General features: G+C 54.6%; 2 protein-coding genes and 1 pseudogene across 2 annotated transcripts; 2 read left to right on the forward strand and 1 right to left on the reverse strand.

Moving 5' to 3' along the window:
* Positions 1-2,750: 2,750 nt before the first annotated feature.
* PDIA4 (protein disulfide isomerase family A member 4) lies at positions 2,751-27,356 on the reverse strand. Its single transcript, XM_047849358.1, has 10 exons — positions 27,004-27,356; positions 19,141-19,321; positions 16,937-17,142; positions 13,995-14,133; positions 11,336-11,541; positions 11,048-11,206; positions 8,881-9,032; positions 5,419-5,575; positions 4,719-4,952; positions 2,751-3,958 (listed from the first exon to the last, which is right to left on the reverse strand). The coding sequence occupies exons 1-10, from the start codon at positions 27,089-27,091 to the stop codon at positions 3,543-3,545; spliced, it is 1,938 nt and encodes a 645-aa protein (XP_047705314.1). The 5' UTR covers positions 27,092-27,356; the 3' UTR covers positions 2,751-3,542.
* LOC125160420 (60S ribosomal protein L36a-like) lies at positions 18,016-18,333 on the forward strand (annotated as a pseudogene).
* LOC125160419 (60S ribosomal protein L17-like) lies at positions 23,098-24,026 on the forward strand. The gene is made up of 2 exons (XM_047849359.1): positions 23,098-23,304; positions 23,559-24,026. Exons 1-2 carry the CDS (start codon positions 23,215-23,217, stop codon positions 24,024-24,026), a joined length of 558 nt encoding a protein of 185 aa, XP_047705315.1. The 5' UTR covers positions 23,098-23,214.

Raw genomic sequence — 27,356 nt, forward strand, 5'->3', positions numbered from 1 at the left:
CGGGGACACTGGCACAGGGAGGGGGGGGTCACCGCGCAGCTCGGGGGACCTGTGTGGTTTGTGCTATAGAAGCCAGGTGAAGCCCATTCTTCTCTCGGAGTCCCTGGAACGCTCAGGCCTTACAGGCTCTGTGAGCTTCTTCAACAAGATCCCCATTTAAGCTTTTTACTTTTTTGTAAGTTCTGATATTGTCAAATTACTAACAGAATTCAACTTTGTTAATTTTTTTTTTTTTAACACTTATTTTTGAGAGACAGAGCATGAGCGGGGGAGGGACAGCCAGAGAGGGAGACACAGAATCCAAAGCAGGTTCCGGACTCAGAGCTGTCGGCACCGAGCCCAACGCGGGGCTCGAAGTCGTGGACCGCGAGATCATGACCTGAGCTGAAGTCGGACGCTCAACCAACTGAGCCACCCAGGCACCCCTAACAGAATTCAACTTTCATGGAGCATTTATTAATCTTCTTTAGAAATGTTCTTTCAACACATGTGGGGAAATGCTGGGGCCTTAACTAGTTCTGAGTTCTAGTTCCAACTGGCCAATTTACTGACCCTATGGCTTTGGGCAAATTACGTTTTTTTTAAGTGTTTATTTTTGAGATAGAGCACGCATACACGCACGCACAAGCAGGGGGAGAGGCAGAGAGAGGGAGACAAGAGAATTGGAAGCAGGCTCCGGGCTGTCAGCATAGAGCCTGACACGGGCCCAACTCTGGGCTCAATCCCACGAAGCAGGAGATCACGACCTGAGCCGAAATCAAGAGTTGGATGTTTAACTGACTTGAGCCACCCCAGCGCCCCTGGGCAAATTATTTAATCTCTCTGACCTCCACTTCCTTCAGTATGTGATGGAGGTCATAACACCTGTCCTGTCTTCATTTCAGGGGTGAAATGCGATTGTATTTCGGAACTTCTGAAAACTGATACTAGGCCCCAATCCTGCTGGATCTGATTCAGTAGGCCAGCACTGGGGTCCACAAAGAATCTGCATTTTATACATACAAACAGACCCAAACCCTCCATTTGTGGTCTATCTTATCCGCACAACGCACGGTCAGGGGCCCCCTCCTGGCCCATCACAACGGGCTGGAGAGACAAAAAGACAAGCACTTCCCACATAGATGGGAAAGGCCTCAGATTTAGCATTTCAGAGCTCTGCAGAGCTTTGCTCTGGTGTCTGATGTTCTGTTCACCAACTTCCTCTTTTATGTACCGGGAATCCCATCGTTCGGTTGGCACACGCTGGGTTAGAGACAATCACTGACAAGAGGGGTGTGCCTTTGTCAACGAGAACTCCAAGCCTGGGACTCAGCGATGGACCTACCCGCGACGAACCCCTGCCAGGGACGAGCTGAACCAGCACACGTCCTGCACGGGGTCCCTACAGGCACGCTGCAGAGGCTGGGGCTTCATGTTACCCAAGGAGTTAGGTAACTTGCCCACAGTCACACGGCTAAGGAGCAGTCAGCTTGGATTAAGGCTTTGGGAACAGCACATGCTGGACCCCGGATCCTAGCAGGCACACGGTCAACGGCTCGAATCTTCAGCCTTCCGGATTTGGTGCTGTTTTCTACATTCAGCTCCCTCCAGGTTTCTACGTACCTCCTGGAGAGGCCGAGACCGCAAACATCGAACATTCCTCAAACTTGTACACGCGACACAAACAACAGATTCAACTGATCCCTTGTCACTGTTTCTGCCAAGTGGAGGCTGCAGGGAAAAGCCAGCAGGTGACGGGCACAAGAGACAAGCCCAGAGCAGGCACTGTGTGGAGTCAAACAGACCAAACGTCAAGAGCCATTTTTGAGACACGCGGGCACACGTGACCGTGCACTGGGTACGGGATGAAATCATTCACTTTGGTGGCTGTGCTGAGGTGCGAAGAGCATCCTCAAGTCCGCAGCGGCGACAGAGAAAAGAAGGCGGACGGACAGATGAAGATGCGGCAAAATCCTGGTGACCTGTTTCACGTGGGTGATGAGCAAATACACACGGCCTTGTGTGTACCGACCACACCGAAGCCCCAGGAAAAGAACCACTCAGTTCTCCCGGCGGTGCCGGAGGGTTTGCCTCTTCAAGCCCCACACCCACCTCCGCTCCGGAATCTTCTGACATCCAGCCCAAGGGGAGGCCCGCTCCTTCTCCCAGTGGGAGAGGACACACAGGTGGGCCTAGACCTACTGAACTGGCCACTCGGAGAACTTACCAGAGCAGCACCACCCTCCCGTGCCTGGGCCACTTGGCTGGAAAGAGGTCGTCTGGAAAGGCCCGCCCAGGCGGCCCCGCCCCAAGACCTAAGACCTGCTTCCCGGCCCCCAGCCGGCTCCCGCCATAATCACACGTCACTGCTGAAAGCTGCTGCTGGCTCCAGAACCGTCCTCCTCCTCGCTTCTGTGTTAGTCACGTCAGGAGCAGGGGAGTGTCAGGGGAGGGGAGGTGGAGGCGAATGGAACCGCTGGAACGAGGCTCCCATCACGCTAGAATCCCCCAGACCCCCATGTCAGGGCCGCACCACGCCCTCCTCCCGGGCCCCTGAAGTGCTGGGCACAGTCTCCTCAGCCTCCACCCCTGCCGTCCACACAACCAGGAGCTAGATCGCCGATGCCCCCTCCCACCTCCGCCAGGACACCCCACTCCCCGAATGCTCCGGGGGTCTGTGGCAACAGGCACCTGCAGGACGGCCAGCCCTCCCCATCCTCAGCTCAACCCAGGCTCCAGGACGAGCGGACATTCTCTGACACGGTGACGGGTAATTTTCAGTAATTGCTTTATTCCATCATCTATCTTTTCCATCACCCGTGCCCTAGGCCACCTCTCCTCCGGCAGTACTGACGCCGAGAGGTGGGGCCGGCCTAACCAGGTGGGCAGGCGGGCTCCGTCCCCCCGACCCCGAGGCGGAGCCCTGGAAGCTGACTCCCAGGGTCTAGGGGACCCGGAGACCTCCTCGCCCCACAGTCCTGGGCGTGAAAGCAGAAGGCACGATGACGCCCGGTCCCGCAGAGACGGGGGCGGCTGACATCTCGGCACGGGGCTTGGTGACGGTTCTTGGTGCCGAACGGGAAGAAATGAAAACGAAAGCACACGGACCGTCAGATCTTCAACTAGTAATTCCTCAGACAAGGGTAAAATAAAAAGCAAAAAAACCAAAAAACAAAACAAAAAAAATTGTGATTTGGCAAACTGTTTTCTTACATTTTAAATTAAAAGAAAAAAACATTCACACAGAAGAGACTCAACTTATCTGCTTTGAAGAAATATATTAAAGAAAATGGAAGGTTAAAAAAAAAAATCAAACCCCAAATAATGGTAAAAATAGACGTATCCTCTGTAAAAATCTGGGCTAATCTACTGAGTCATTCATATCTATTCAGTATTCAGAGCATGAGGTGAAACACCAGAGTATAAAAAAATTAAAAACCAAAAAGAGATACTGCCCTTGCGCTAACCCGCCAGCCGCACGGCTCGCTGGGGCTCTGGCCACCGGCCGCTGGTGGCTACAGTGTGTGGTCCCTCCCGCCCGCCACAGACCTCACTCGAGGCCTTCAAAGCTCCTCCCTGGTCCTGCTCAGTTTTGTGGCGTGTTCTTCTACAAACTTGCTCAGATGTTCCAGATCTCGGTTTCCATCCTCAAACTTTATCGGGTTCTTTTTGTCCCCGCTGGGGGCAAAGTAGATGGTCGGGAACCCCTCGACTTTGTAGCGGTTGTTGGGGATGTCGTTGGCGGTGGCGTCCATCTTGGCGATGACCAGATTCTTGTGGCCCTTGTACTTCTTGCCGAGGGCGGTATACTCGGGCTCCAGCTGCTTGCAGTGCCCGCACCAGGGCGCGTAGAATTCGATGAGGACGTCCTTCTTGGGGTCCATCACGATGGAGTCAAACGTCTTCCCCACCACGACCTTGACAGGTCCCTTGTTGTTCTTGGGCACCGGCTGGGACTTGACAACCGGCTTTAGTTTTCCTGCCCGGGAAAGCAAGCAGGGGAGCGCGTGAGTGCTGCAAAGGCCCTGGGCTCTGGCGGCCCTCACAGGACCAGGTGGCGAGGCCAGCCCGAGTGCGGGATGGGCGAATCCAATGTGCCAGGCCAGGTGGAGCCCGCCTCCACTAGCGGGCCCCTTAGCTCTCTAGCCTCCTCACCCCTTCTACTCTCCCAGTTCCTGTAAGGGCCAGAGGGCCTGTCGATGGTCACACCCCAAGCCCGATGGGACGCTGGGCCCCGTCCGGCGAGGAGGTCACAGGAGGGGGGCCACCTGGTACGAAGGGGCTCCGGGAAGAGCTGGCAGCCGGGGCGGGGAAGGCCTGCAGGTACCAGCACAGGGAATGTCGGCAGAGGGCGGAACGAGGTCCGCAGAGGACTCCGCCCCACGCCAGAAAACTGGGCCGAGGTGCTCACCCAGATCAACAGAGATACCCTGATGCCTCAGAGCAAGTTTTCCACGTGTACGAAACTTACTTCTAGGTCCAAAAGCCTGCTTTACACATTAAACATTTTTAAAATAGGGCTTCTCGAAATTTCCGAGATACCAGCCTTTTGTTACAAAAAAGAAAAGCAAGCGAGCATGGGGCCTGTCTGTGTCCGTTCTCCCACCCCCCAGGTACAGGAGAGCACACGCAGGGCCAGGCTCACCAGAAGGGAGTCAGGGTTTGCAGTGTTGGAGCACCAGGTAACCACCCCTTCCGCCCCCAGGCTTCCCCAGGGGAAGCTCGAGGCCAAGGCTCACCTTTTTTGAAAGCTCTGACGAACTCACGGAGGGTGTCAGAGTCAAACTCGTCGGGCTCCATGGCGAACTTCCGCCCGCCCTCGTCCAGGATGGCTGCGTTGACGTCCTCGCCGCTCTCGCTGAGCCCCAGGTCCTTCACCTCCGTGGCAAAGTCATCCTCATCAGCCACGGCGAAGGTGTACTCGGGGAAGTCCTTGGCCACCTCCAGGACCTTGTTCCGCCAAAACTGAGTGGCTGAAATGGGACGGAGCACTGTGAGCTGAGCCGTAGAGATCAAGTTTAAGATTCTGTGGCTCAGACTCTCTGACCAGGCTCAAGCCTCACTTGGAGAGATAAGCATTTCTGAAAAGCCCCCTCTGTGAGCAGGTGGACCTTGCTCAAAAGCCCAATGAGCCCAAGTGGCCTGTGCCCAGTGACATAAACCAACCCCTGCCTGCCTGAGGATCAGGGGCTGGTCTAGTCCCAGCCCTGCCGCCCCATCTCTAAGAGATCTCTGGACTCCACACTAAGCTCCCCTCGTGCTAAAAAAGGAAGGAAGAAGGGCAGCTCTATGTAGCAAAGAACGAAAATTGCCTTGGAACCACAAATACAAAATACACCCTTGCAAACCCGCAAGGTCTTAGGCGCAGGATTCCTAAGTGCGAGAGCCAAGAGCCCCCACCAAGAGCCCCCCTCCGCTGGACAGGCCCTGGGGTCTCACCAGCTCTGTAATCAAAGCTGAAGTCCACGCTGTAGTAGATGACCACCAGGGGGCGCCGCGTGTACCGCTTGGCATCATTGGAGGTCTTGCGATGGCCCACCAGGGGCAAGGTGTGCTTCAACACGTGGTCCCTGATGGCTGACCCCTCGGTGGTGCTCTGCAAAAAGAAAAAAAGGGGGGGGGGCAGGTGAGGAGCAGTTTCACGGAGGCGGGGCTCATCTCACCCCACCTTCTGCTGCCACTGTCAAGGAATAACAGCTCCGAAGGGACGGGCATGGGAGAGGAGCCGTCTGAAGGGGAGCTGCTGGGGGAGCACACCCAGTAAGACCCTGGTGTCTTTCAGGGCCCCTTTCCTCCACTGACCCCTAAGTGAGCTTCTCAGGCTACGGCAGACACCATGTGACCTTTCCTCTGGGTCTGGGCTCGCCATCTGTGTCAATTAGAAACAGCTGCAGGGGGCACCTGGGTGGCTCAGCCGGTGAAGCATCTGACTGTGGCTCAGGTCATGATCTCAGGGTTCGTGGGTTTGATCCCTGAGTCAGGCTCAATGCTGATCACGCGAGTCTGCTAAGAATTCTCTCCCTCTCTCTCTGCCCCTCCCCAACTCATGCTTTCTCTCTCTCTCTCTCTCTCTCTCTCTCTCAAAATGAACAAATAAAACTTACTTAAAAAAATTTTTTAAAGAAAGGAAAAGAAACTGCTACGGGAAGGCGGGCTTCCAGACAACGGCTGTTCCCACGGCTGAACAGAGTGGAACGATCTATCTTCCCTTCATGTGACCTTCACTACAGCCCCACCGGGGGCATTTTACAGAGATGAAGGGAGGGAGGCCCAGGGGCACACACCTGCTGAGCAGCTATGCTGGGCTTTGAATCCTACCTTGAGAAACAACACCCATGACTACCAGTTACACCAGAGCCCGGCCAAGCTCTCAGGGAAACGCGGAGCCAGACAGAGCTGCGCGGCTGGAGGCTGCTGCACCTGAGGCCACCCCTCCTGAGACAGGGCCAGGAGGTGGGGCGTGCGGGGCTCAGCTGTCTGGTACCAGGCACCTGTCCTTGGACAGGCTCACCAACAGTGGCTCTTAAAGCTGGTTCATGAGGCTTCCCAAGTGTTTTCCAGATGAGATGGACCCGACTGACAATTTATGCAGCACCTGTGACCAGCTGGGCACAGCGGCAGTGGCTTGGGGACACAGAACACAGGCGACTGCCCCAAGGGACGCGCAGGGCCCCCTGACTCATGGTAAGACAGTCTCTGAGTCAGAACCTCCAGACACCAGCCTCACAAACACATTACAGAGGAAGAAACTGAGGCACGGCCAGGCTGAGTTGCTCACCCAGGTCACACAGGTGGAAGTGGTTGGGGAACACCACACTCTTCGCTCTGGGCCCCAGTCCTGTCAGGATGGGACAGTCAGGGAGGTGGCCCTGTGTAGCACTAAAGGATGGCAGGAATTGCCAGGTGGGAGGGGGAAGGGGCTCCAGGGGAGGAAACAGCAGGAACCCAGCAGGGTACCAAGTCCCAGGGGAGGGGAGGGAGCAGGGGGAAAGTGCTGGAAAAGCACGCAAAGAGGATGGCAGGTCAGGACAGCCGCTGGACTGAACATCACCTGGAAGGTGACCTCAAGAGTAAAGTAGAGTGACCCCAGGGCACACGTGCTCTACAGCTGGGCATGTGCCACCCACAGGCCTGAGCCCGAACTCAAGGGCAGAGCCGGCCTCACTTCCTGCAGGCAAACAGCTACTTTCTTCTGGCAATGCTTCTTGTGCTGACTTTACACCTGGCTTCACCGTACCTGTCCTGCCTTGGTCTTTCCTTTGCCCAGATTTCCAAATCCATCTTTTACAAAATCGCGTTTCACTGTTGTGTAAATTTTTACAAAGCAGTCTTAAATGATTCTGGCAACAAAGGTGGCACATAAGCAATGCCAATCTATTTATTTGTTTTAAAGTTTATTCATTTGTTTTGAGAGCCAGAGAGCAAGCAAGCAGGGGAGGAGCTAAAAGAGAAGGAGAGAGAGAATCCCAAGCAGGCTCCGCACTGTCAGCACGGAGCCCGATGCGGGGCTTGAACTCACGAACCGCGAGATCATGACCTGAGCGGAAATCAAGAATCGGGACACTTAACCGACTGAGCCACCTAAGTGCCCCATCACCGATCCATTTAAGGTAAAGAGTAAAAGGCAGCGATGTGTATAACAAACTAGACCAAGTGGCCCTTAACCTTTTGGGGGTTAAGGACCCCTTCAAGCTGTCTATGGAAAGCTGCAGACCCTTTTCCTGGGAACATGCACACCACCTGGAACGGTGCCTGATTCCTGGGGTCGCCTGAGAAGAAGGCGGAAGGGACAGGAGAGGGAGCAGCCCCCGTATGTCCAGGGGAAGAGAGGGGCCCTGAGCCTGAGCAGATGAGCAGATGTGGCCACGAGTGAGACTCCAAGGAGGAGCCATGGTGTTCACGACCCAGGGAATCAGAAAGATTCAAGGTGGCCTCTCCAAGGCCCCACATGCTCCCTGTTCACAAAAATGGATCAGAAGGTACGAAGCTGCTCCCTACGGTGCTCACCTTGCCTGGGCCGCCACATCCTCCAGGTCCCAGGAGAGCCCTGGCGGGGAAATGGGGGCACTTGCAGCTTTCCCTCAGCCTGCCCCTAACCGGTGGTGTCTGGGCCATAGCTCACTGCTCTGCAGCCCAGTCTATCCAAGGAGAGCTCTGGGACCCTTGGCATCGACGGTTCTTCCAAATCTGAAGATCCGCTCACAGAAGCGCCGGGCACCCGTGAAGCACTCCGGACACGGAGCTGGATCCAGGCTCACCCCGGGCCAGGAACCCCTCACGCCCTTCTCAAGGGAGTGTGTCACACAGTTTCGGAAGAGGGGGGCTGGGTAGGCCAGCGGAAAGAAAAGCAAGGCCAGCCCCATGTGCCGCACTCCACGGCTCCATCCGGTGGAGAAAGGCCTGCATCGCTCTGTACCCTCAGGGCCTCGCCTGCCCTTCGGCTAAGGGGGCCTAGGTCAGAGACAGGAGCACGTCCTGGCCCAGAGCAACGCTGGATGTGCAGGCCAGGCCCACAGTGGCCGGGCGCCCAGGGAAGCTGGCGCTGGGCTGCAGGAGCATGAAGAGAGGGAGCAATGCTGGCAGGGGTGTGAGGCCCCCAGGCCCCCCAATAAACCACCAACCACCCTGCTGCCTGCGCTCACGTCTTCAGCCTCCCAGGAAGCTGCACCTTTACCATGGGGGTCGGGAAACGGGGGCCTGGAAAGGCTCCAGGCTCAGAACCCCAGCGTTGGCTCAACCAGCAGCCTGAGGCCGATCAGAAGCCTGGGTGTACAACACAGTGAACAGTTCCACACGCCTGAAACTAATATTATGTTGTAGGCTAACTGGAATTTAAATAAATATTTAAAAAAAAAAAAAAAGGCAGCCTGGGGCTGCAGTGGCCGCTGAGCCCTCACGCACCTGGATCTCCATCACGTAGCTCCTGGGCTCAAATTTGGACTGGAATTTCTCAGGCTGCATTACAACCAACTTCCCAGAGGAGACTTTCAAGAACTTTGCTATTTCAGTGCTGAAAGTGTGGTGGAATTTGTAATCTTCTCTTAGGTTGTTGGCTGAAGAAGTAACAGAATGGTAAATACACAGTTTATTAAACTGCCTGACAGATCTAGGCTTAACGCAGGACTCTTAAAGCTGTTGCCCTGCGAAGACCATGATTCCCACTGTGAATTCTGTGTGGACGATACCTAGAGTATGAACACTTGAAGTTTGGATTTTAAAACTTGGTACAGGTGTATTGCCTTAGAGCCTCTTTATCAGAATTGGCTTAAAAAAAAAAAAAGATAACCGTTCATGGAACAGCTCAGAGCTAACTGGTCAGGAGCTACTGTCTCCAATGCTGAGAAACACATTAAACCCCCAGACAGTGCGTGTGAACAGGGGGGCGTCACACTCTGTTACACCCACATGGCGGCTTTTCACACGCAGCCCCTACGAGTGGGCTGGCCTCTCCCCCTCGGACTGGTGGCTGGCCCGTTTGCAGGCTGCAGGCCTTTTGCTATACACACTTTCACTTAGATCTTGTCAGACTCTCAAGATGAAACCCCCCAGCCTGAGAATACTCCAGAACGGGGGTTGGCAAACCTTCCGGAAAGGACCAGACAAGATCTTTGGCTCTGTAGGCCATACTCTCCTAAGCACTCAACTTTGCATTCCAGTGTGAGAGCAGTTAGACAGCATGTAATAAAGCATGGCCGCGGCCCTGAAAGACTAAGGAGACCAGGCAGGGGCTGGATCTGGGCCGCAGGCCGGTTTCTCCATCCGTGCCCTGAATCCCCCGGGGGGGAACGCACGTCACTTCTCCACGCTGTCCTCCCTGAGGCACCCAGACCCATCCTGAGCGGAGTCTGTGGTCCAAGCACTGGGTAAGACCTCCAATGGGTCCCCCCATCCTGGAGGGCGACTGGTTATAGGAAACATACGTTCTGGGGGAGGTGGGGGACGGCTTTCAAAATCAGCCAGACTTAGATTCAAATCCTAATTCTGAGACCTGCTCATTATGTGACTTTAGGCCTCCCCGGGCCTCAGCCCCTACTCGACAGAAACACGGAAGTCTACCCTGTAACCCCTGGGTAGGCTGGGGCTTCCCTCGGCGTGTTTCTTCCAGGCTAGTTCCCAGCAGGTGACACGGTTACTTCATCAGTTAAGACTGATGAAGCACCTTGGCTCCCTCGTTGGACACGGAAATGTCGGTTTTACCACGTTCATCTGCACTTGATGGACACACGATCGTTCTCGTGCAGCACAGAAATTAGCGCTAAGTGGCAACCGGTGCATTGAAAAGTTGCAGCCGCTACTCTAAAGCAGAAAACCAAGCCGTGTTTGGAGTGAGTGGGGTACTAGGGCATCAGAAAGGACGCAACAAGGCCGGAGGGCATCCTCAGGGCTGCTGAAAGAAAACATCTTCCACTCCTCACCCAGAGTCATCCAGGAGGGCAAGTACGCCTGCCACCAGGCAGGAGCCTGACAGTGGGTCTCAGGATGGGGCGAGTGCGATGTGCCCCACAGAACGCCACCTCTGACCGCTCGCTGTTCACCTCTCAACGCTAACGCTGGACCTTAGCATTACCAGGCACGTTTGCTAGGTGCTTTGTCCACATCAGCTCAATTAACGTAACAACCTCTGATGTAGAAAACACCAAGTCGCCACCTGTGGTCCTTATGCTAATAATGGCAGAGCCAGGATTCGAACCCAGGCCGGAGTCAGAAACCCTCACTTTCTGGTCAAGACCCTGCCCTTGCAGAGGGACTGGGAAGGGGTGCCTGGAAAGACAGGGAGACAATGAATGTGGATGAACGTGACCGTGGCCCTGCTCCTCCTCAGAGCCCAGGGAAACGGCACACTCAGTATACGATCCTATCACCCGTGTGTATTCAAGGCAACAGGGACTGACCCCTAACCCCAACCCCAGAAAGGCAAGTCTGTTCCCACAGATGCTATTGCAATCCTTCATCAAGCTAGCCCCTCAAGTGATGCCCCAGGAGCTTCACCCAAGAGCAGCAGACTCCCCGACCACCTCAGACGGCCTGGGCACGTTCGCTTCATCCAGCCCAGAGTGCCACTACTTACCGGCTTCCTGGTACTGCTGGTAGGCTGGGTCACTCTCCGCTGTAAAGACCCCGATGATGATGACATCGTCCCCGTCCTTCAGGAACTCCTGCACCTGCTTCAGAGCCACGATCGCCTTGGAGGGCGGCCCCGACTGTTCGATCATGTAGTCCACGATCCCTGGGAGCCGAGCACACGCCTGAGGAGGGGCGAGGGGCTCCGAGGCGCTCCACCCACCGCTCTCCCTGCCCCCCTACGTCCCCGGGACGCCCCCCTCCCCGCTGAGGGAACACCAGGAAGCAAGCCTACCGTATTTTTCCCGTGGGCCGTTGTAATCAAAGGGTTTTCCCTTGCGGAAGATTTTCAGGGTGGGATAGCTAGAGACGTCGAACCTCTTGGCCAGGTCTGTTTCGGCAGTGGCGTCGACCTTGGCCAGGGGGATCGGGGGGGAACGCTGGCTCAGCTCCTTGGCCGCCTTCTCGTACTCGGGGGCCAGTTTCTTGCAGTGTCCACACCTGTAAGAAGCGACCATTGTCAGGAGCCTGTTCCAGCACGAACACAGTCTCCCATCCGAGCGAGACACAGAGGCCTGGCCCTCGAGCAGCTCCGTTAGACCCTGCAAACCTCTGAACGTCTCCTCGGGGAGGATGCGGAGCCAGGCCACTCCGGAGGCCAGTGTGACATCACAGGTGCCACTCACACAGGGTGCACACAACACACACACACAAACAGGAGGGAGTGGGGGGGGGGGCGGGTAAGACATGGGAAAGGCGAAGAAAAACAACGATTTTTCTTCATTGCAGTCGGGACAGGGAAGGACACAGGTCAGGGATGGCTCCATACAGGAGGTGACAGTTGATCTGGGACAAGAGAGACAGGTAGGAAGCGGACGTGAGTTGGTCAAAGGTGGGTGAGGGGAGGACAGACCGAAATAACCACATAACAAAAGCACAAGGACGAACAGTAACCAACCCTCACGGACGCCGCCCAGCAGGGCAGCAGAGGGTGGGCCTAAGGACTCCGTACCAAGAACCAACGGCTCACACGGGGGCAAAGACCTCGCAAGTCACGGGCTCCGCGTAGTGAGCTGAACAAAGCACTGCCTTGTCAGGGTCCCCGGGACGCCTCGGGGCTGCACCCTACAGCAAGTGAACTGTCTGCAGCTACAAGGGGAACTGTTCTCCGTGGGGTCAGAAACCAGGTGAACCTGCTCTGAGCATTTACTGAGCCTGTGAAGTCAACGGGCAGCTGAGCCCAGCCCCTGGCAGCTAGAACTTAGGATCTGTAACCCGTCGTGAGACGTAACCTCACAGCCGTCTCTCCTCCAGCACCGGCACCACCTCCTGGGTCCCCTTTGTGCCGAAAACCTCACAAGAGGGGCCACGGCCACTCTGCTCTCCACGTGTCCCAGGCCTTCCTTCCTCCTCCCACCACCCCGTCTTCTCTCCGCACGTGCACACCCCGTGAGACCAAGCGCAGTGACTTCTGCTGCAGAATCCAGAGCCTGGGGTCACTGTCGTCTGCCCCACGGTCACATTCCTGACTCTGGTCTACACCGCACACCCTGACAAAGCAAGCCTGCTCCAGAATCAGAACCGCTAGCTGCCCCATGATGAATGTGCCAAGGTGAACTGCGAAGGCTGACCATCCTCCTGGACCCCTGGCCTCGACGCTCACACCTCCCTTGAAGACGGTCCACTTTGCTTTGCTCTGTCTTCTCCGGCTGCCTACACCTCCGTGCTCTCCTCAGGAAGCACAAGAACCACATACAGCACCTCCACCAGCCACTCTCCGACTGCCTTTCTTTCTGGCATCTTCTTTCCCATGTCCGGGTCCCCTCCCCTGAATGATCCCTGCCCCCACATTCTGATCCTTTCTGTTCTCCTCTTGAGTTCTGTCATCGCCTACAATCTGGGGGCCAGAACTGGCCACGTCACCTGCGTATGCTGGGGTCATGCAGGCCACACCCCTCCTCAACTCTAAGGGACTGGCCCACTTCCTCCGCAGAGCTGGGGATTCCAGTTCTCTGACAGGGAGCGGGCTTCGATCCCAACCCACGTGCTAGGGCCACAGCCCCCAGACAAGAGCTCCTCAGGTGCCCCCGGCCAGGTTCTGCTGTTTCTCTCCTACAAAAGCTGAAGCCCTGAGGCCGGGGGGTTGGGCAGGGGGCCCGGTGGCATCGAGAGGCCAGGGTTGTGATGGACGAGAGGAAAGGAGGCAGGGCGGGTGGAGAAGGCAGAAGGCAGGAGGGCCGCAGGACCCTTGAGGCTCCGACTGGAGAAGGGGACACATCTGGAGCATGAAGCGAGGCTGAGGGTCATCTTCGAAGATCTGTTCCAGAACAAACAGCCACGAGTGGAGACGAAGACAGATAAAACCATGGTTCGAACCCCTCAGGAGGCAGCAAGGCGGGAAGAGGTGGCCCGAGGCCACCAGCTGCCACCACCCCACCCACCGCGGTGGCAGCTCCACTCGGTCCTCCTCATCACAGCTGGACCTTCCGTGAACAGCATTTCCACACCTGCTACAGCCGTGTCCCCTCACACTGCCCCCCAGGGCCACGGCCGTCCCAACACCTTCGTGCGTGTTTCCTCAGGGACACACGCTCGGCACATCGCTGGGCAGGGCAGGCGCGTGATGACAGATGGACCCAGCAGGCGCAGGCCTGGCGCATGAGGAAACGTGGACCGCCTCGTGGTCCCACACACAGGCTCCACTCTCCTCTGTGCTACAGGCCTGTGTCTACCTCGTCCTGTCATCTGGGAGAAGACCACCGCTCTCTGGAGGACTCAGCAGTCAGTTCAGCCTTCACGCATGGCCGGGCGGAGGGGGAGGGCCGTGGCAGGACCCCGTTCTGCTTCACACGCAGGCGTCTGTCTCTGACGCCCTCTACCCAGGGGCTATGGGGGAACCGAACGCGGGACAGGGCTCATCGTACCCGAGTAACATGGGACAGACGGCATCTTACCAGGGGGCATAGAACTCCACCAGAATGATGTCTGCATCGTTCACCACTTCATCGAAGTTATCCTTGGTCAGCACAAGCGTGACTTCCGGTGGGGGCGTCCAGTTGGGCTGGGAGATCTCTTTGACCTTGGCCACGATTTCTGAAAGAAACCACACAAGACTGAGCACGGGCAGACCTCACCGCAGAGGCAGGCGGGGAGGCGCCGACAGACAAGTGGCAGGGCCTCGAGGAGAACGAGAAACGTCTGATTTCCCCAAATCCACCGGCAGCTCTCGCCAGCGCCGCTCCGCAGTTTGAGGCCACAGTTCAGGGTCGAAGGTCCACGGTTTCCACCAAACCCCCTCCTGCCCTTTTTCCATCCCCTGGTGACTTCTCCGACAGCCCAACGCCAGCTGGCGAGTGAGACCCTGTTCTTGCCCCACTGTGGTGCTCACCGCAGGCCAACAGAGGGGGTCTCCCAATGTCTGACCACACGTGCCTCGGAGTAGCCTCGAGGGCGTCCCCTTCTCAGGTACAAAGCCACGCGCGTTTCGTCATGTTACATCCGGCATGCGTCCTGACACGTCCGCAAAAATCAAGGAAAAGGCGGAGGAGCAGCCCCTCCCCCTGCTGCCTGGGCCGCGTCAGCGTCACCTTGGAAGGCGTTACAGACAGGCCTGGTCGTGGCCCCGCTCCCCAGAGATGGAGTCAGCGACGTGAGTGGGACACAGAACGGACTCTCACGAGGCACCTTCCAAGTGGCTCTTAGGAGCAGTGCAGGCACACTTTACATTCTTCTTTTTTTATTTTGCTCTGCACTCACCAAGGCGCCGGATCTGAGAGCCACTCCTGCAAAGCAGGAGCCTTCAGACGGAAGTAAGCACAGCAGCAGACGCACGGCATGTCCACAGCGTGAACCCCCGCGCCACCATCGTCGGGGAGGCCCATGTACTAAAACGCACTTGGAGGCCACACTGCTCTCAAGATTCCAAACTGGCCACACCGCTAGGGGTCAAATGTTGGGACCAGATGTCCACATATATAAGCCTGTTTAAGTTTTTACTTTATCTATTTTGAGAGAGTAAACGTGTGGGCATGCGCATGGGGTGGGGCGGAGAGCAGAGGGAGGGAGAGAAAATCCCAAGCAGGCCCCACGCTGTCAGCAGAGCCCAACTCGGGGCTCGAACTCACGAACCAGGAGATCACGACCTGAGCTGAAACCAAGAGTCAGACGCTTAACCGACTGCGCCACCCAGGCGCCCCAAGCCTGTTTACTTTTAAACGAGAAGTACACGGCTTTCAGCCTGTCCTTCCATGAAGTTCCTCTATGTGCTGACATGGATAAGATGTTATTTGTTAGATAAGACATGAATGTGCACATGATATGCTGACAGGTGTGTGAAAATCACACACACACACACACACACACACACACACACACACACACACACACACTTGTTCTTACGGGTACACAGTAGCTCTGAAGGACACAGGAGAAACGTGTTACACTAGCCACCTTCCTGGAAGGGAGCCAGATAGCCAGGCTCAGGGTGGAAAGACTATCCCTGATCTACCTCCTTGAATTCTGAACCACGCAAACGTATTTCTGGTAAGTTCTCAGACAGATACAACGTGAAAGTAAGTACTGATGGATGTGAGGTCTTCTTCGTGCACCTACGATGGGCTCCAGTGCTTAGAGGATCACAGGACTGACCCTCACACCAGCTCAAAGAGAATTCAGATCAGACCCAAGTGACCTCCCATTCCTCGGACGAGGAACTTGAGGCCTGGCAAGGAGAAGACACTTGTCCGGGACCAGTGCTATGACACGACTGTAAGACCCAAACCTTAGTCAGTGCCATACCACACCAGGAAAGGAAAACATAACATATTTTTTTTTTTTCTAGTGATTAAGAGATATGGTGAAGAGGGGCACCTGGGTGGCTCAGTTGGTTAGTTCTCCAGCTTCCGCTCAGGTCATGATCTTGCAGTTTATGAGTTCGAGCCCTGCATCAGGTTCTGTGCTGATAGCTTCGAGCCTGGAGCCTGGAGCCTGGAGCCTGCTTTGGATTCTGTGTCTCCCCCTCTATCTGCCCCTCTCCCCTGCTCACGCTCTTACTCTCTCTCTCAGAAATAAACAACCATTAAAAAAAAAAAAAAAAAGATACGGTGAAGATACCACAACTTGATTTGTTCATTCGTTAAAAAAAGAATTTAGTGGGGCGCCTGGGTGGCGCAGTCGGTTAAGCGTCCGACTTCAGCCAGGTCACGATCTCGCGGTCCGGGAGTTCGAGCCCCGCGTCGGGCTCTGGGCTGTTGGCTCGGAGCCTGGAGCCTGTTTCCGATTCTGTGTCTCCCTCTCTCTCTGCCCCTCCCCCGTTCATGCTCTGTCTCTCTCTGTCCCAAAAATAAATAAACGTTGAAAAAAAAAAATTAAAAAAAAAAAAAAAAAAAGAATTTAGTTGTGCCTAATGTCAGTCAGGCAGGGATCCCTCGGGTTTGGTTTTGGAAGAACCACCTGGCTCCCAGTGCCTGTAGTTCCTAATATGGGGTTCTGGACCCACAGCCTCAGTAAGCCCGGGGAGCCTATAAGGAATGCACATCATCGTGCCTGACCTGAAGCACAGTGAACTGGAAGGCTGGGGATGGGGCTCAGCACGGGCTGCGGGAGCCCACCAGCTGAGTCTGACGGAAGCTCTACAGCACCGCCGAGAACCTTGCCTCGGGCAGCAAGTGACACACGGCCTCCAGGTCTGGAGTTTCATGGTCTGAAACGGGAAGAGACCCCTGCCACCCTAGGACAAGTTTATTTTGATCTCAGTTACCTGGAACATTCCAGCAGGGACCACTCCCAGCCCACACAACTGGTCTTCCTCTCTATTACCCAAACTCCCCCTCTCTCAGCTTTCCTGTGGGAAGACAGTCCCGGCCTCACCTCCCCCTGCAGCTCAGGCTCCACTCACCTTCCTGGCTCCGGGAGCCCTCGTAGTCCACAGCTTGCCCCTTCTTAAGGACCTTGATGGTGGGGTAGCCACTCACGCCAAACCTGCTGGCCAGAGCCGACTCCGAGGTCGCGTCAATCTTGGCCACAGGAATGGGAGGGTCGTTCTCCTTCAAGGCATTGGCGATTTTTTCATATTCTGGAGCAAACTGCTTGCAATGTCCACACCTGAGAAAGAGATTTAGGGAAGGAGAAGCAGGTTAGCTGTACCCACGGAGACTTATACCCAGCAATGCACACAAACGCCGGGGCACCGGGACCAGAATGATCGCAGTCAAGAGAGACAGACACAAGGTAACACAAGGAGGAAGCCACGGCGGCTGGAGTCAGACAGACGTAGGCCAGAGTTCCCGCTCCGGGCTGGACACACACTCCCAACACCTCCAAACCCCAGTGCTTTCACCTGTAAGCTTCTCAAAGTCCATCAAGGGACCCCTTGTGAGGGGTCTATGAGGTTAAAAACTCTTTACCAGGGGTGCCTGGGTGGCTCAGTCGGTTAAGCGTCCGACTTCAGCTCAGGTCATGATCTCACAGTCCGTGAGTTCGAGCCCTGCATCAGGCTCTGTGCTGACAGCTCGGAGCCTGGAGCCTGCTTCGGATTCTGTGTCTCTCTCTCTCTCTGCCCCTCCCCTGTTCATGCTCTGTCTCTCTCTGTCTCAAAAATACATAAAAACATTAAAAAAAAAAAAAAAACAAAACTCTTTACCAAAGACCCTTCTGGTTGTCTTCGTGCATTCCCTCAGAGCACACGGTGGAGTTTTCCAGAGGCTAGATGACAGATCACAACGTCCGCATAGTGATGTTAACACGTAAGGGTTATCATTAAAGATGAATTAGTATTGAAATTTCTGTTTTAATGTTCAATATGGTACATACTGATTGCCATAACCCACATAGAAAGCTGTCTGGAGGGCACCTGGCTGGCTCAGTCAGTGGAGCGTGTGACTCTTGATCTTGAGGTTAGGAGTTCAAGCCCCATGTTGGACACAGGGCCTTTAAAAAAATAAATTAGCTTTCTGTGCCCTTAGCATTCTTGGAGCCATGGTGAACGTTCCTAAAACCCGCCGGACTTTCCGCAAGATGTGTGGCAAGCGCCAACCCCACAAAGTGACACGGTACAAGAAGGCAAAGATTCTCCTTACACCCGGGGAAAGCGACATTATGACAGGAAGCAGAGTGGCTACAGTGGGCACACACAGCTGATTTTCCAGAAAAAAGGCTAAAACTACAAAGAGGATTGTGCTGAGGCCTGAATGTGTTGAGCCCAACTGCAGATCTAAGAGAATGCCAGCTATTAAGAGACGCAAGCATTTTGAACTGGGAGGAGATAAGAGAAAGGGCCAAGTGACCCAGTTCTAAGCTTCTTCTTTTGTTACGTTATGAAGACAACAAAATCCTGAGGTTACGTTCACTTCAAAAAAATAATAACAATTAATTAACTCCTTAAAAAGCTATTTGGAGTCACAAGCAAAAAGTGAGAAGTGGTGATCTATTATTACTGTTAGTAATAATATGACCTCACGAACCTGTTGTAAGGACTACTTAGTTACCTTGTACGGAACACCTCTCACTTGAACATCAAACGCGGGACCAACCACATGAGTATATCTTAACTATCTTGTCTCAAAAGCGAACCAAGGAGGGCAGAGGAAAGAGGATGACAAGAAGGAACAGAGGCCAGCAGGAGAGGGGAGGAGGAAGGGACACAGAGCTGTAACACTGCACACAGTGTGGGGTTGGGGGGGAGGGAGGACAGAACGAGCGGGGCCCAGGGACTGTGCGCCCTTCCACACCGGAAACCACCGTGGGCCAGGCTTGCACTCGGGCAGCACGTGGTGGGAGCAGGGAGGTGGGGTGGCCTTGACACAGGTCAGGGTAGAATCTCTAACAAGGGACGTGTCTGTCGCCAACGCGGGTCTCCGTGGGGGCACAGCTTGTTAAACGTGCCCACGCCCCGGCCGTGGCTATCAGAGGTCACGTTCACATTCTGAACTGCTAAGGACCGCGTTCCACGAGGGCCGGCTCCCTGGACGCGGGGTCCCTGGCGTTCCTGCACCCGGACACTCCCACCCTGCCGGGGTCTGGATGCCCGTGAGGCACCAAGCATGACAGCCCAGAGGAACCCCCCGTCCAGGCTGGCGGAGCAAGGAGGATGAGGGTCCTTACCATGGAGCATAGAACTCCAGCAGCACCGTGTCTTTGTCAGCCACAAAGTTATCAAAGTTTGCGTCGTTCAGGATCAGGACCCCATTTTCTTCCTTCACTTCCAAGTCATCTTCCTCCTCGTCGTCATCGTCGTCCTCCTCCTCCTCTTCATCCTCAATGGCATCTTCCTTATTAGAAGAATCTGAGCAGAAAATACCCACAATGTTGGGAGCCTGGGGACTCTCCTCCTTAAAAACTTTCCTAGGACCCCAAGCCCTCAAAGTGTGGCATGAGTCCTGAGTGGCCCCTGAGGACCACCACGAGCCGGGGTGGTGACATCAGGCCCCCCCCACCCCAGAAATTCAGGGTAGAACCTGTAACAAGGGACGTGTCTGTCGCCAACGTGGGTCTCCGCAGCGGCACAGCTTGTTACACGTGCCCACGCCCCGGCCGTGGCTATCAGAGGTCACGTTCACATTCTGAACTGCTAAGGACCGCGTTCCACGGAATTCCGCTCCCAGTCTGTACACTGGGGAGCCACTTAGGATTTCACTTCAAGGGAGGTCCCGGTTAAAGGGTTTGAAAACCACAGGTCTAGAATTGAAAGCCTTGGGGCGCCTGGGTGGCGCAGTCGGTTAGGCGTCCGACTTCAGCCAGGTCACGATCTCGTGCTCCGTGAGTTCGAGCCCCGCGTCGGGCTCTGGGCTGATGGCTCAGAGCCTGGAGCCTGTTTCCGATTCTGTGTCTCCCTCTCTCTCTGCCCCTCCCCCGTTCATGCTCTGTCTCTCTCTGTCCCAAAAATAAATAAAAACGTAGAATTGAAAGCCTCAACACCCCAGCGGGGCTTGAGGGTAGGACAAGCCGCCTGTGCAGATGCAGCCCCGCAGCCCAGCTCCACGTGCCCCCTGCCCAGCCTGGGGGAACCCTCACCGTCGGCGCCTCCCCCTGCACTGGGATCTGATCCGCTCCTCAGCACCACCCCTCTGCGGGCTTTCCAGGCCTCGCCCCTGTAGCAAAGCTCCTTTATCCACATCCCACGCTTTACTTTTTAGGGCACTTCATTCTCTGGTTACCCCATGTTTGTGCTCCAGGGCAAGGCCAACTTTCAACGACATCTTCTTCCTCACTGACTACGCTTCCCACAAGTAGGGCCTCACTCAATCTCCCGTAACAAACGGGTGCCGGGCCCCCCAGACAGCACCACGCTTTTCGCTCTGGAGGATGGACTACCGACCAATTCCAGTTCTCTAACTAACCCCAGTGATCTCCAGGGTGGGAGCTCTCCCATGAAGAACTGTGAAGATTTACAGGGTCAACACGCGTCAAAAATACACAACAAACCACACCTTCATGGGATGCCTTGCCTGGAAGCAAAGCTCTCTTCCCAGAACACGAGAATCTGGGAGTTTAGCTCACTACCCAGGGATACAGGAATCTTCCACCAAACTACACGTACGGGGCACCATGAGCTGTTGTTAACCAGGATCCCCAGCTGCTGTCATCGGCAGACAGAGGTGCAGCAAGTACCAGAATGGCAGCAACCCCGGAGCCAGGTCATGGCCAGGGGCCCGTTCTTCCTTCCGGAGGGGCTCCCTGGGAGACAGAGCAGCCCCGGTGGTTCTGTGTTTGGGGCTGAGGGTGAAGTCAGCCTCGGGATTCTGGAACCTCCGGGACTCGCCCCGGCTCAGCCCTGCCCCTGACTAGTCCAGGGCTGGCTCCGCGGCTGCCAGGACGAGCCAGGGGATGGGTCCGGGTGGCCTGGCAGCTTTGCCCGTTTCTGTGAAAATCTACCAATCGGCAAACTAATTATAAAAAACCCTCAATCCTCAACCGCGTCCCTTCACGCATCCTGCTGCTTTTTCCTGGCTTCCACGTCTCTCTCCAGCTTACGGTGTAAGATTTCCTCCTTTGTGGGGGGAGGAAGAATGGCCTCTAAAATCCCAAAAGAAAAGCCACCGATTTGACAAGTACGAACCGAGCAGACTCTCCTTTCCTGGGACTGGTGCCCCCCAACCCTGCCCCCAGGGCCATCGCCGTCTGACGTGTGCTCTTTCCCTGGTCTCCCTCCTCCGCAGCAGGAGCTGCAGAGGAGGGGCCTGCAGAGGCCCCGGGCCCCCAGCACTGTCACCAGGCTTCCTGGATGTGGAGGAAGGCGGGACCTGGGGGAAGACAAAGCGGGCTCGAGCCCCGTCTCCACCTCTTAGGCTGGCGGCCTAAACCGAATCCCCTCCCCTGGTCACTGGCAGGCAACACCATACACCCAGGTCTTCTGTCAATCTGAGAACCTAAGGCTCTTGGGAACCTGAGTTTAAAACCGGCTGGCGAAGGCTCCCCCAGGTTCTTCTGGAAATACCGCCCACCCCAAGCCCGCAAGGCAAGAACTCAGTACTGAGCTTTCCTGTTATGGCCTGTGGGACAGCAGCTCCGTTGGCTCTCCAGAAAGTCAATCTGCCCACCCTTCGCTTTAAAGTCCTACCCACGATGACCTGTGTAACGGCTGCGCACTTGAGGGCTTGACACGGGAATGTTCTGCAGGTTCTCTGCTCCAAGTCAGGGCTACAAGGCACCCCACGCCCTGCCTCCAGAGGCTCGAGTGGGCCGGACAGCCTGCTGAAGGCAGTGAGGAAGGGCCTGTGGGCCATGCAGACCCACGCTCACTGCCTGAATGCCCTGCACATTCGAGAATCAGATTAACTTGCAAGCAAATGGAAAAGACTGGAGGCCGGCTGGAAAGAAAGCACCGGGAAACTTAATCTGCGCTTTAAGCTAGGAAATACAGCGAGGGAGGAGGAAGCACTTGGCGATCCGCTCAGAGCATGGGGATAAGGTGAATTTTACAAAAAGAAAAAACAAAGATACCTTCTCACCTACGCTCAGCCTGATCGGGTCTGTGAGCACAACTAGTGAGTTCCAGGGCTCTCTTGATTAAGTGGGTGTCCCTGAGCTACCACGGGACAGAGTTCCTTAAGAGTGAACTCATTTCAGGGTGCCTGCTAGCTGAGTCAATTAAGCATCTGACTTTTGGTTTCGGCTCAGGTCACGATCTCACTGTTCATGAGTTCGAACCCCGAACTGGAATCCTTGCAGAATCCAGGCTGACAGTGTGTAGCCTGCTTGGGATTCTCTCTCTCTCTCTCTCTCTCTCTCTCTCTCTCTCTCTGCCCCTCCCCTGCTCATGCTCACTCACATGCTCTCTCTCAAAATAAATAAACTTAAAAAATATATATATTAAAAAAAGTGAACTCGTTTCTTGATACTTGAAAAAAAAAAGTTTTGTTTGGTTTAAATGACAACAAACAAAACGACAGGGCATTCCCTACGTAATTAAAGACTCTCAAATGCATTAAGTCATGCCCCTACCTTTCCATCCCTTCCCAGCTTGCAGATAACCCCAGGACTGGACCCACTACAATATGAGCAGGCAATGGCTCTATATTCCTACGTACTAGGAACCCACCCACTCCTGCAAGGAAAACACCCCACATTTAAAAAAACATTTTTTCGGGGCGCCTGGGTGGCGCAGTCGGTTAAGCGTCCGACTTCAGCCAGGTCACGATCTTGCGGTCCGTGAGTTCGAGCCCCGCGTCGGGCTCTGGGCTGATGGCTCAGAGCCTGGAGCCTGTTTCCGATTCTGTGTCTCCCTCTCTCTCTGCCCCTCCCCTGTTCATGCTCTGTCTCTCTCTGTCCCAAAAATAAATAAACGTTGAAAAAAAAAATTTTTTTTTTAAAAAAAAATAAAAAAAAAATAAAAAAACATTTTTTTAAATATTTATATTTGAGAGAGAGAGAGAGGGAGACACATACACACACACAGAGCATGAGGACAGGAGGGGTAGAGAGAGAGGGAGACACCAAATCCGAAGCAGGCTCCAGGCTCTGAGCTGTCAGCACAGAGCATTATATGGGGCTTAAACCCACGAACCGTGAGATCGGGACCTGAGCTGAAGTTGGATGCTTAACTGACTGAGCCACCCAGGCGCCCCAAAAATATCCCATATTTTAACGGGCAGGCCGTTTTTTCACTGGGCTTCACTTTTAAGACTGGGACATTCTAGGATAGAAAATACATCCACCTCTTTGTGTAAGTGGCCTCAGATGATCTTTGAAATGGTTCACTACTCACTTGACCCGGAAAACCCGACAAAGTCATGCAAATCAAGAGGTTCAAATCTTCGTGTTCACTTTAAGAATACACGGGAGGGGCGCCTGGGTGGCGCAGTCGGTTAAGCGTCCGACTTCAGCCAGGTCACGATCTCACGGTCCGTGAGTTCGAGCCCCGCGTCGGGCTCTGGGCTGATGGCTCCGAGCCTGGAGCCTGCTTCAGATTCTGTGTCTCCCTCTCTCTCTGCCCCTCCCCCGTTCATGCTCTGTCTCTCTCTGTCCCAAAAATAAATAAACGTTGAAAAAAAAAAATTAAAAAAAAAAAAAAAAAAAAAAAAAAGAATACACGGGAAACTGCCCAGGCCATCAAGGGCATGCATATCCGAAAGGCCACCAAGCATCTGAAACATGTCACTTTGCAGAAGCAATGTGTGCCACTCCCATACTGCAATGGTGGGGTTGGTAGGTGTGCCCAGGCCAAACAGTGGGGCTGGACACAGGGTCGGTGGCCCAAGAAGAGTGTTGAATTTCTACTGCACATGCTTAAAAAGGCAGAGACTAACGCTGAACTTAAGGGTTTAGATGTAGATTCTCTGGTCATTGAGCACATCCAGGTGAACAGAGCCCCCAAGATGTGGCAAAGAACTTCCAGGGCTCATGGTCAGACTGACCCATACCTGAGCTCTCCCTGCCACATTGAGATGAGCCCCACGGAAAAAGAGCAGACTGCTCCTACACCAGGAGAGGAAGTTGCACAGAAGAAAAAGATATCCCAGAAGAAACAAAAACTTATGGCCCGGGAATAAATTCTGCACAAAGCACAGGCAAATCAAAGTAAAATCAGAAAAAAAAAAAAAAAAAAAAAAAAAAAAAAAAATCCCAAGCCTTCCAGAATCTTCTGGATGGATGCCATTCTCTTTAGCATGAGGCCAATGAAGCCCCTCACACCACCTCCACAATGCTCAGCCTACGTGGTAAGACCACTCCAGAAGTGGGGGCCCCTCCTCCAGCCAGGCCTCTGCCATCCCTGCCCACGCTCCAAGGTTTATCTGATGACAACACCGGAGCCTTGCCCAGCCTGGACACAGGCAACTCCTTTCAAGATGTCCTCATTCTACCTCCTCAGCGGCTCACTCTTCAATCCCCACCAGAGAAGTGCCTAGAACAGGTGGATAAACCACCATCAGGTAAAAACCATGAAGTTTGCATTAAACAAGGAAAAAAAGAAATTTGTTATCAGACAGATCATTAGAGGTGATATTTATTAGGTGCCAAGCACTGTGCTGAGCTTTTTAAACACATTCTCGCACCCCTGGAGGGAAACATTACGTGCACTTTACAAATAAAGAAACGAAGGCACACAGAGTGTTAGTCGCGTGCCCAAGGATCACAAAACTACTCAGTGGATGGAGAATCCTGACCACTCAACTGCTCTGGTATACTGTCACAGCAGATTTTCTTTGCAATATGCCGAAAGTTTTAGGCGGAATCAGGTGGTAATTACTTCTCAGGAATGAAGAGAGAGGGGCTGAGCAGTTCTTTAGCACGGCACCCAAGTGAATTTCCACTTCACTTTTAAATCTAAACCAATCCCAGATGAAAAAGACAACCACCTGCATCAAAGTATTTTCCTTCACTATTTTTAGCTGGATGTAAAGATGTGAAAAGTACCATTGATTTCTAATCTGAGACACAGAAAGTCCCACAACCTAAGGCTTATACCACCGGAGCTTAAGTTCTATTTGGTAGCCATATTCTCAGGATGGGGGAGGGGGAGGAGTGTCTTCTGGATCCCAGACACCACTGTGCTGCCTGAATCTAACATGTTAAGAGGCAAAACAAAATCAAAACCTAAAGACTGGGAACATCTAGGGTGGAGGGAAATGTGGTGCCAAAATAAATCTGCAGGACAAGTTACCTATGAAAGTGAAGGGGCAGGGAACCCCTCCCTCAGGGATGGGAGAGGGTCAAGGTAGGGACTAGAAGCCCCTCCCCAACACGCCCCCACCTCAAAAGCACATGCCCTGCAAGACCCACCATGACCATGACAACTCCAGAGATTCCTGGGATTACCCCAGGGGCAGCTGCTTCCCAGGGCCTTCATGGGATTAGTGACCTGTCACCCAAATGATACACTTGCTGGTCCTAATAACCCTTGGGGTCCACCCAAGTCTGCCACTCTCTCAGGCCTCTTGAGAACTGCCCCCAAAAGAGTCACTGGATCAAAATCAAGACAAAATTATTTTGCTTTTTAGCTGCCTTCCAAAAGCTACTCTCCATCCTCACTAGTCCTCAAACTTTGAGGTGCCTCCCAAAGTTTAATGTGCATATGAAATCAATGAAGAAGTTTAAAATGCAGATTCCAGGGCACACCCCTGCAATCTGCTTTGGTATATTTTGGGGTTTCTGTATTTAAATAAGCATCAGAGGGGCGCCTGGGTGGCGCAGTCGGTTAAGCGTCCGACTTCAGCCAGGTCACGATCTCGCGGTCCGGGAGTTCGAGCCCCGCGTCGGGCTCTGGGCTGATGGCTCAGAGCCTGGAGCCTGTTTCCGATTCTGTGTCTCCCTCTCTCTCTGCCCCTCCCCCGTTCATGCTCTGTCTCTCTCTGTCTCAAAAATAAATAAAACGTTAAAAAAAAAAATTTAAATAAGCATCAGATGATTTGAATAAAGGTCCCAAGACACACCGTTATCTGGTTCCTTTCGGCAGGTGCTTTTTCCACCAAGTGCCGAATTTTACTTCCTTTTCTGTTTTGCCGAAGGCTTGAATCAGTGACCCACACAGAAGTTACTCAATCTGTTTGAAAGGGTATAAAGTTCACACACTTCCCCCTACGCACTACTATTAGAAAAGGGGGGTTATTTATACTGGAACAAACTGGCTAGGGGAAAAAAAAAAAAAAAAAAAAAAAAAAAGGTCATCAGGAGAAAGGCCAGAGAGGAAGAAAGTTAAGACCAGGAATGGGATGCCTGTTCTCTAGGAACAGTATTCTTTTCTTGACTACTACTGCTTTCTAATTATGGACGTTTTCTCATACCATTTGTTTGCAGCGAGCTGGTTTCAAAGAAAAATGTGGCAACGATGGCTAGTAGCTGTCTAATGTTCGTACTAGAGCGGGAGCTCTATGGGCCACGGCCACGCTCATCCTATACTCCCAGAAGCCTGCTCGGTGACTGGCACATAGTAGGTGTTGAATAAACAGGCGCAGAGGAAATGGAACCTCTGGTTTCTAACAAATGCAAACCAAGCCGTCCCTTTCTCCCTCAAACCAAAACCCAGGTGCTATTTCTTCCCAAATCTACAAACCGCATTTTTAAAAAGTAAGATGCCTGCGGCCCGCCGCTGCCCGGGAGAGCTCCCACTCTCGCCCCTTCGCCAAGACCTGTTTTGCAAACAGTGGCCCCCTCTGCCTTCCCGCTCCCTGGGCGTGCTCGCCTGGAAATTTTAACCAGCACCCTTGCCAAGAGCGAGCAGTCAATCTGAACACGAGTAAAAACTGATTAGAATCTGGGTGAAGGAGCCAGTTGCAGAAAAGGCACCTGACACCCTCTCCGCGTCCCAAACCTGGTAGGCAGGGGCTTGCTAAGAGGCCTCCGCCGCTGTCCTCTCCCGGGATCTCCTAAGCGATCCCGCCCACCGCTACTGCCCTCAAACTCCACCAAGTTGCCGCCAGTAGCGGAGGGGCTCCGCACGGAACCCACCGGTCCAGGGTCGCACCCACCCCGGATCTCACCCGTGGGCCCCTGCGGCCCATCAGGCGCGGCCCACCGCTGGCCGCTCACCTTCGTCCGGCCCCCCGGCGCTCGCCACCGCCAGCAGCTGCGCCAGCGCCAGGAGCAGCACCAGCAGGCAGGCTTTCCGGGGCCTCATCGTGGCAGTGCGCAGCGCGGCCTCCCCACGCCTTCGGCCCCTGGGCACTCCCGGACCTCGGGCCCTCGCCTCGCGAGCGAAACCGGAGGGAAAGCGAGAAACCCCCCCAGGAAGTCCTCGCCGGCGCTCGGCTGGGGGCGGGGAACCCACCGCCCGGCCAATCCCAAGCGGACTGGAGGCACGGGCCGCGTGCGCCTCGCTGCGCGTCGATGCACCGCAGCGCCGCCCTCCTCGCCGGCCCTCCTCCCCGTCCTCCTCCGCGCGC

The sequence above is a fragment of the Prionailurus viverrinus genome, chromosome A2 (assembly GCF_022837055.1).
Source record: "Prionailurus viverrinus isolate Anna chromosome A2, UM_Priviv_1.0, whole genome shotgun sequence".
NCBI lineage: Eukaryota > Metazoa > Chordata > Mammalia > Carnivora > Felidae > Prionailurus > Prionailurus viverrinus.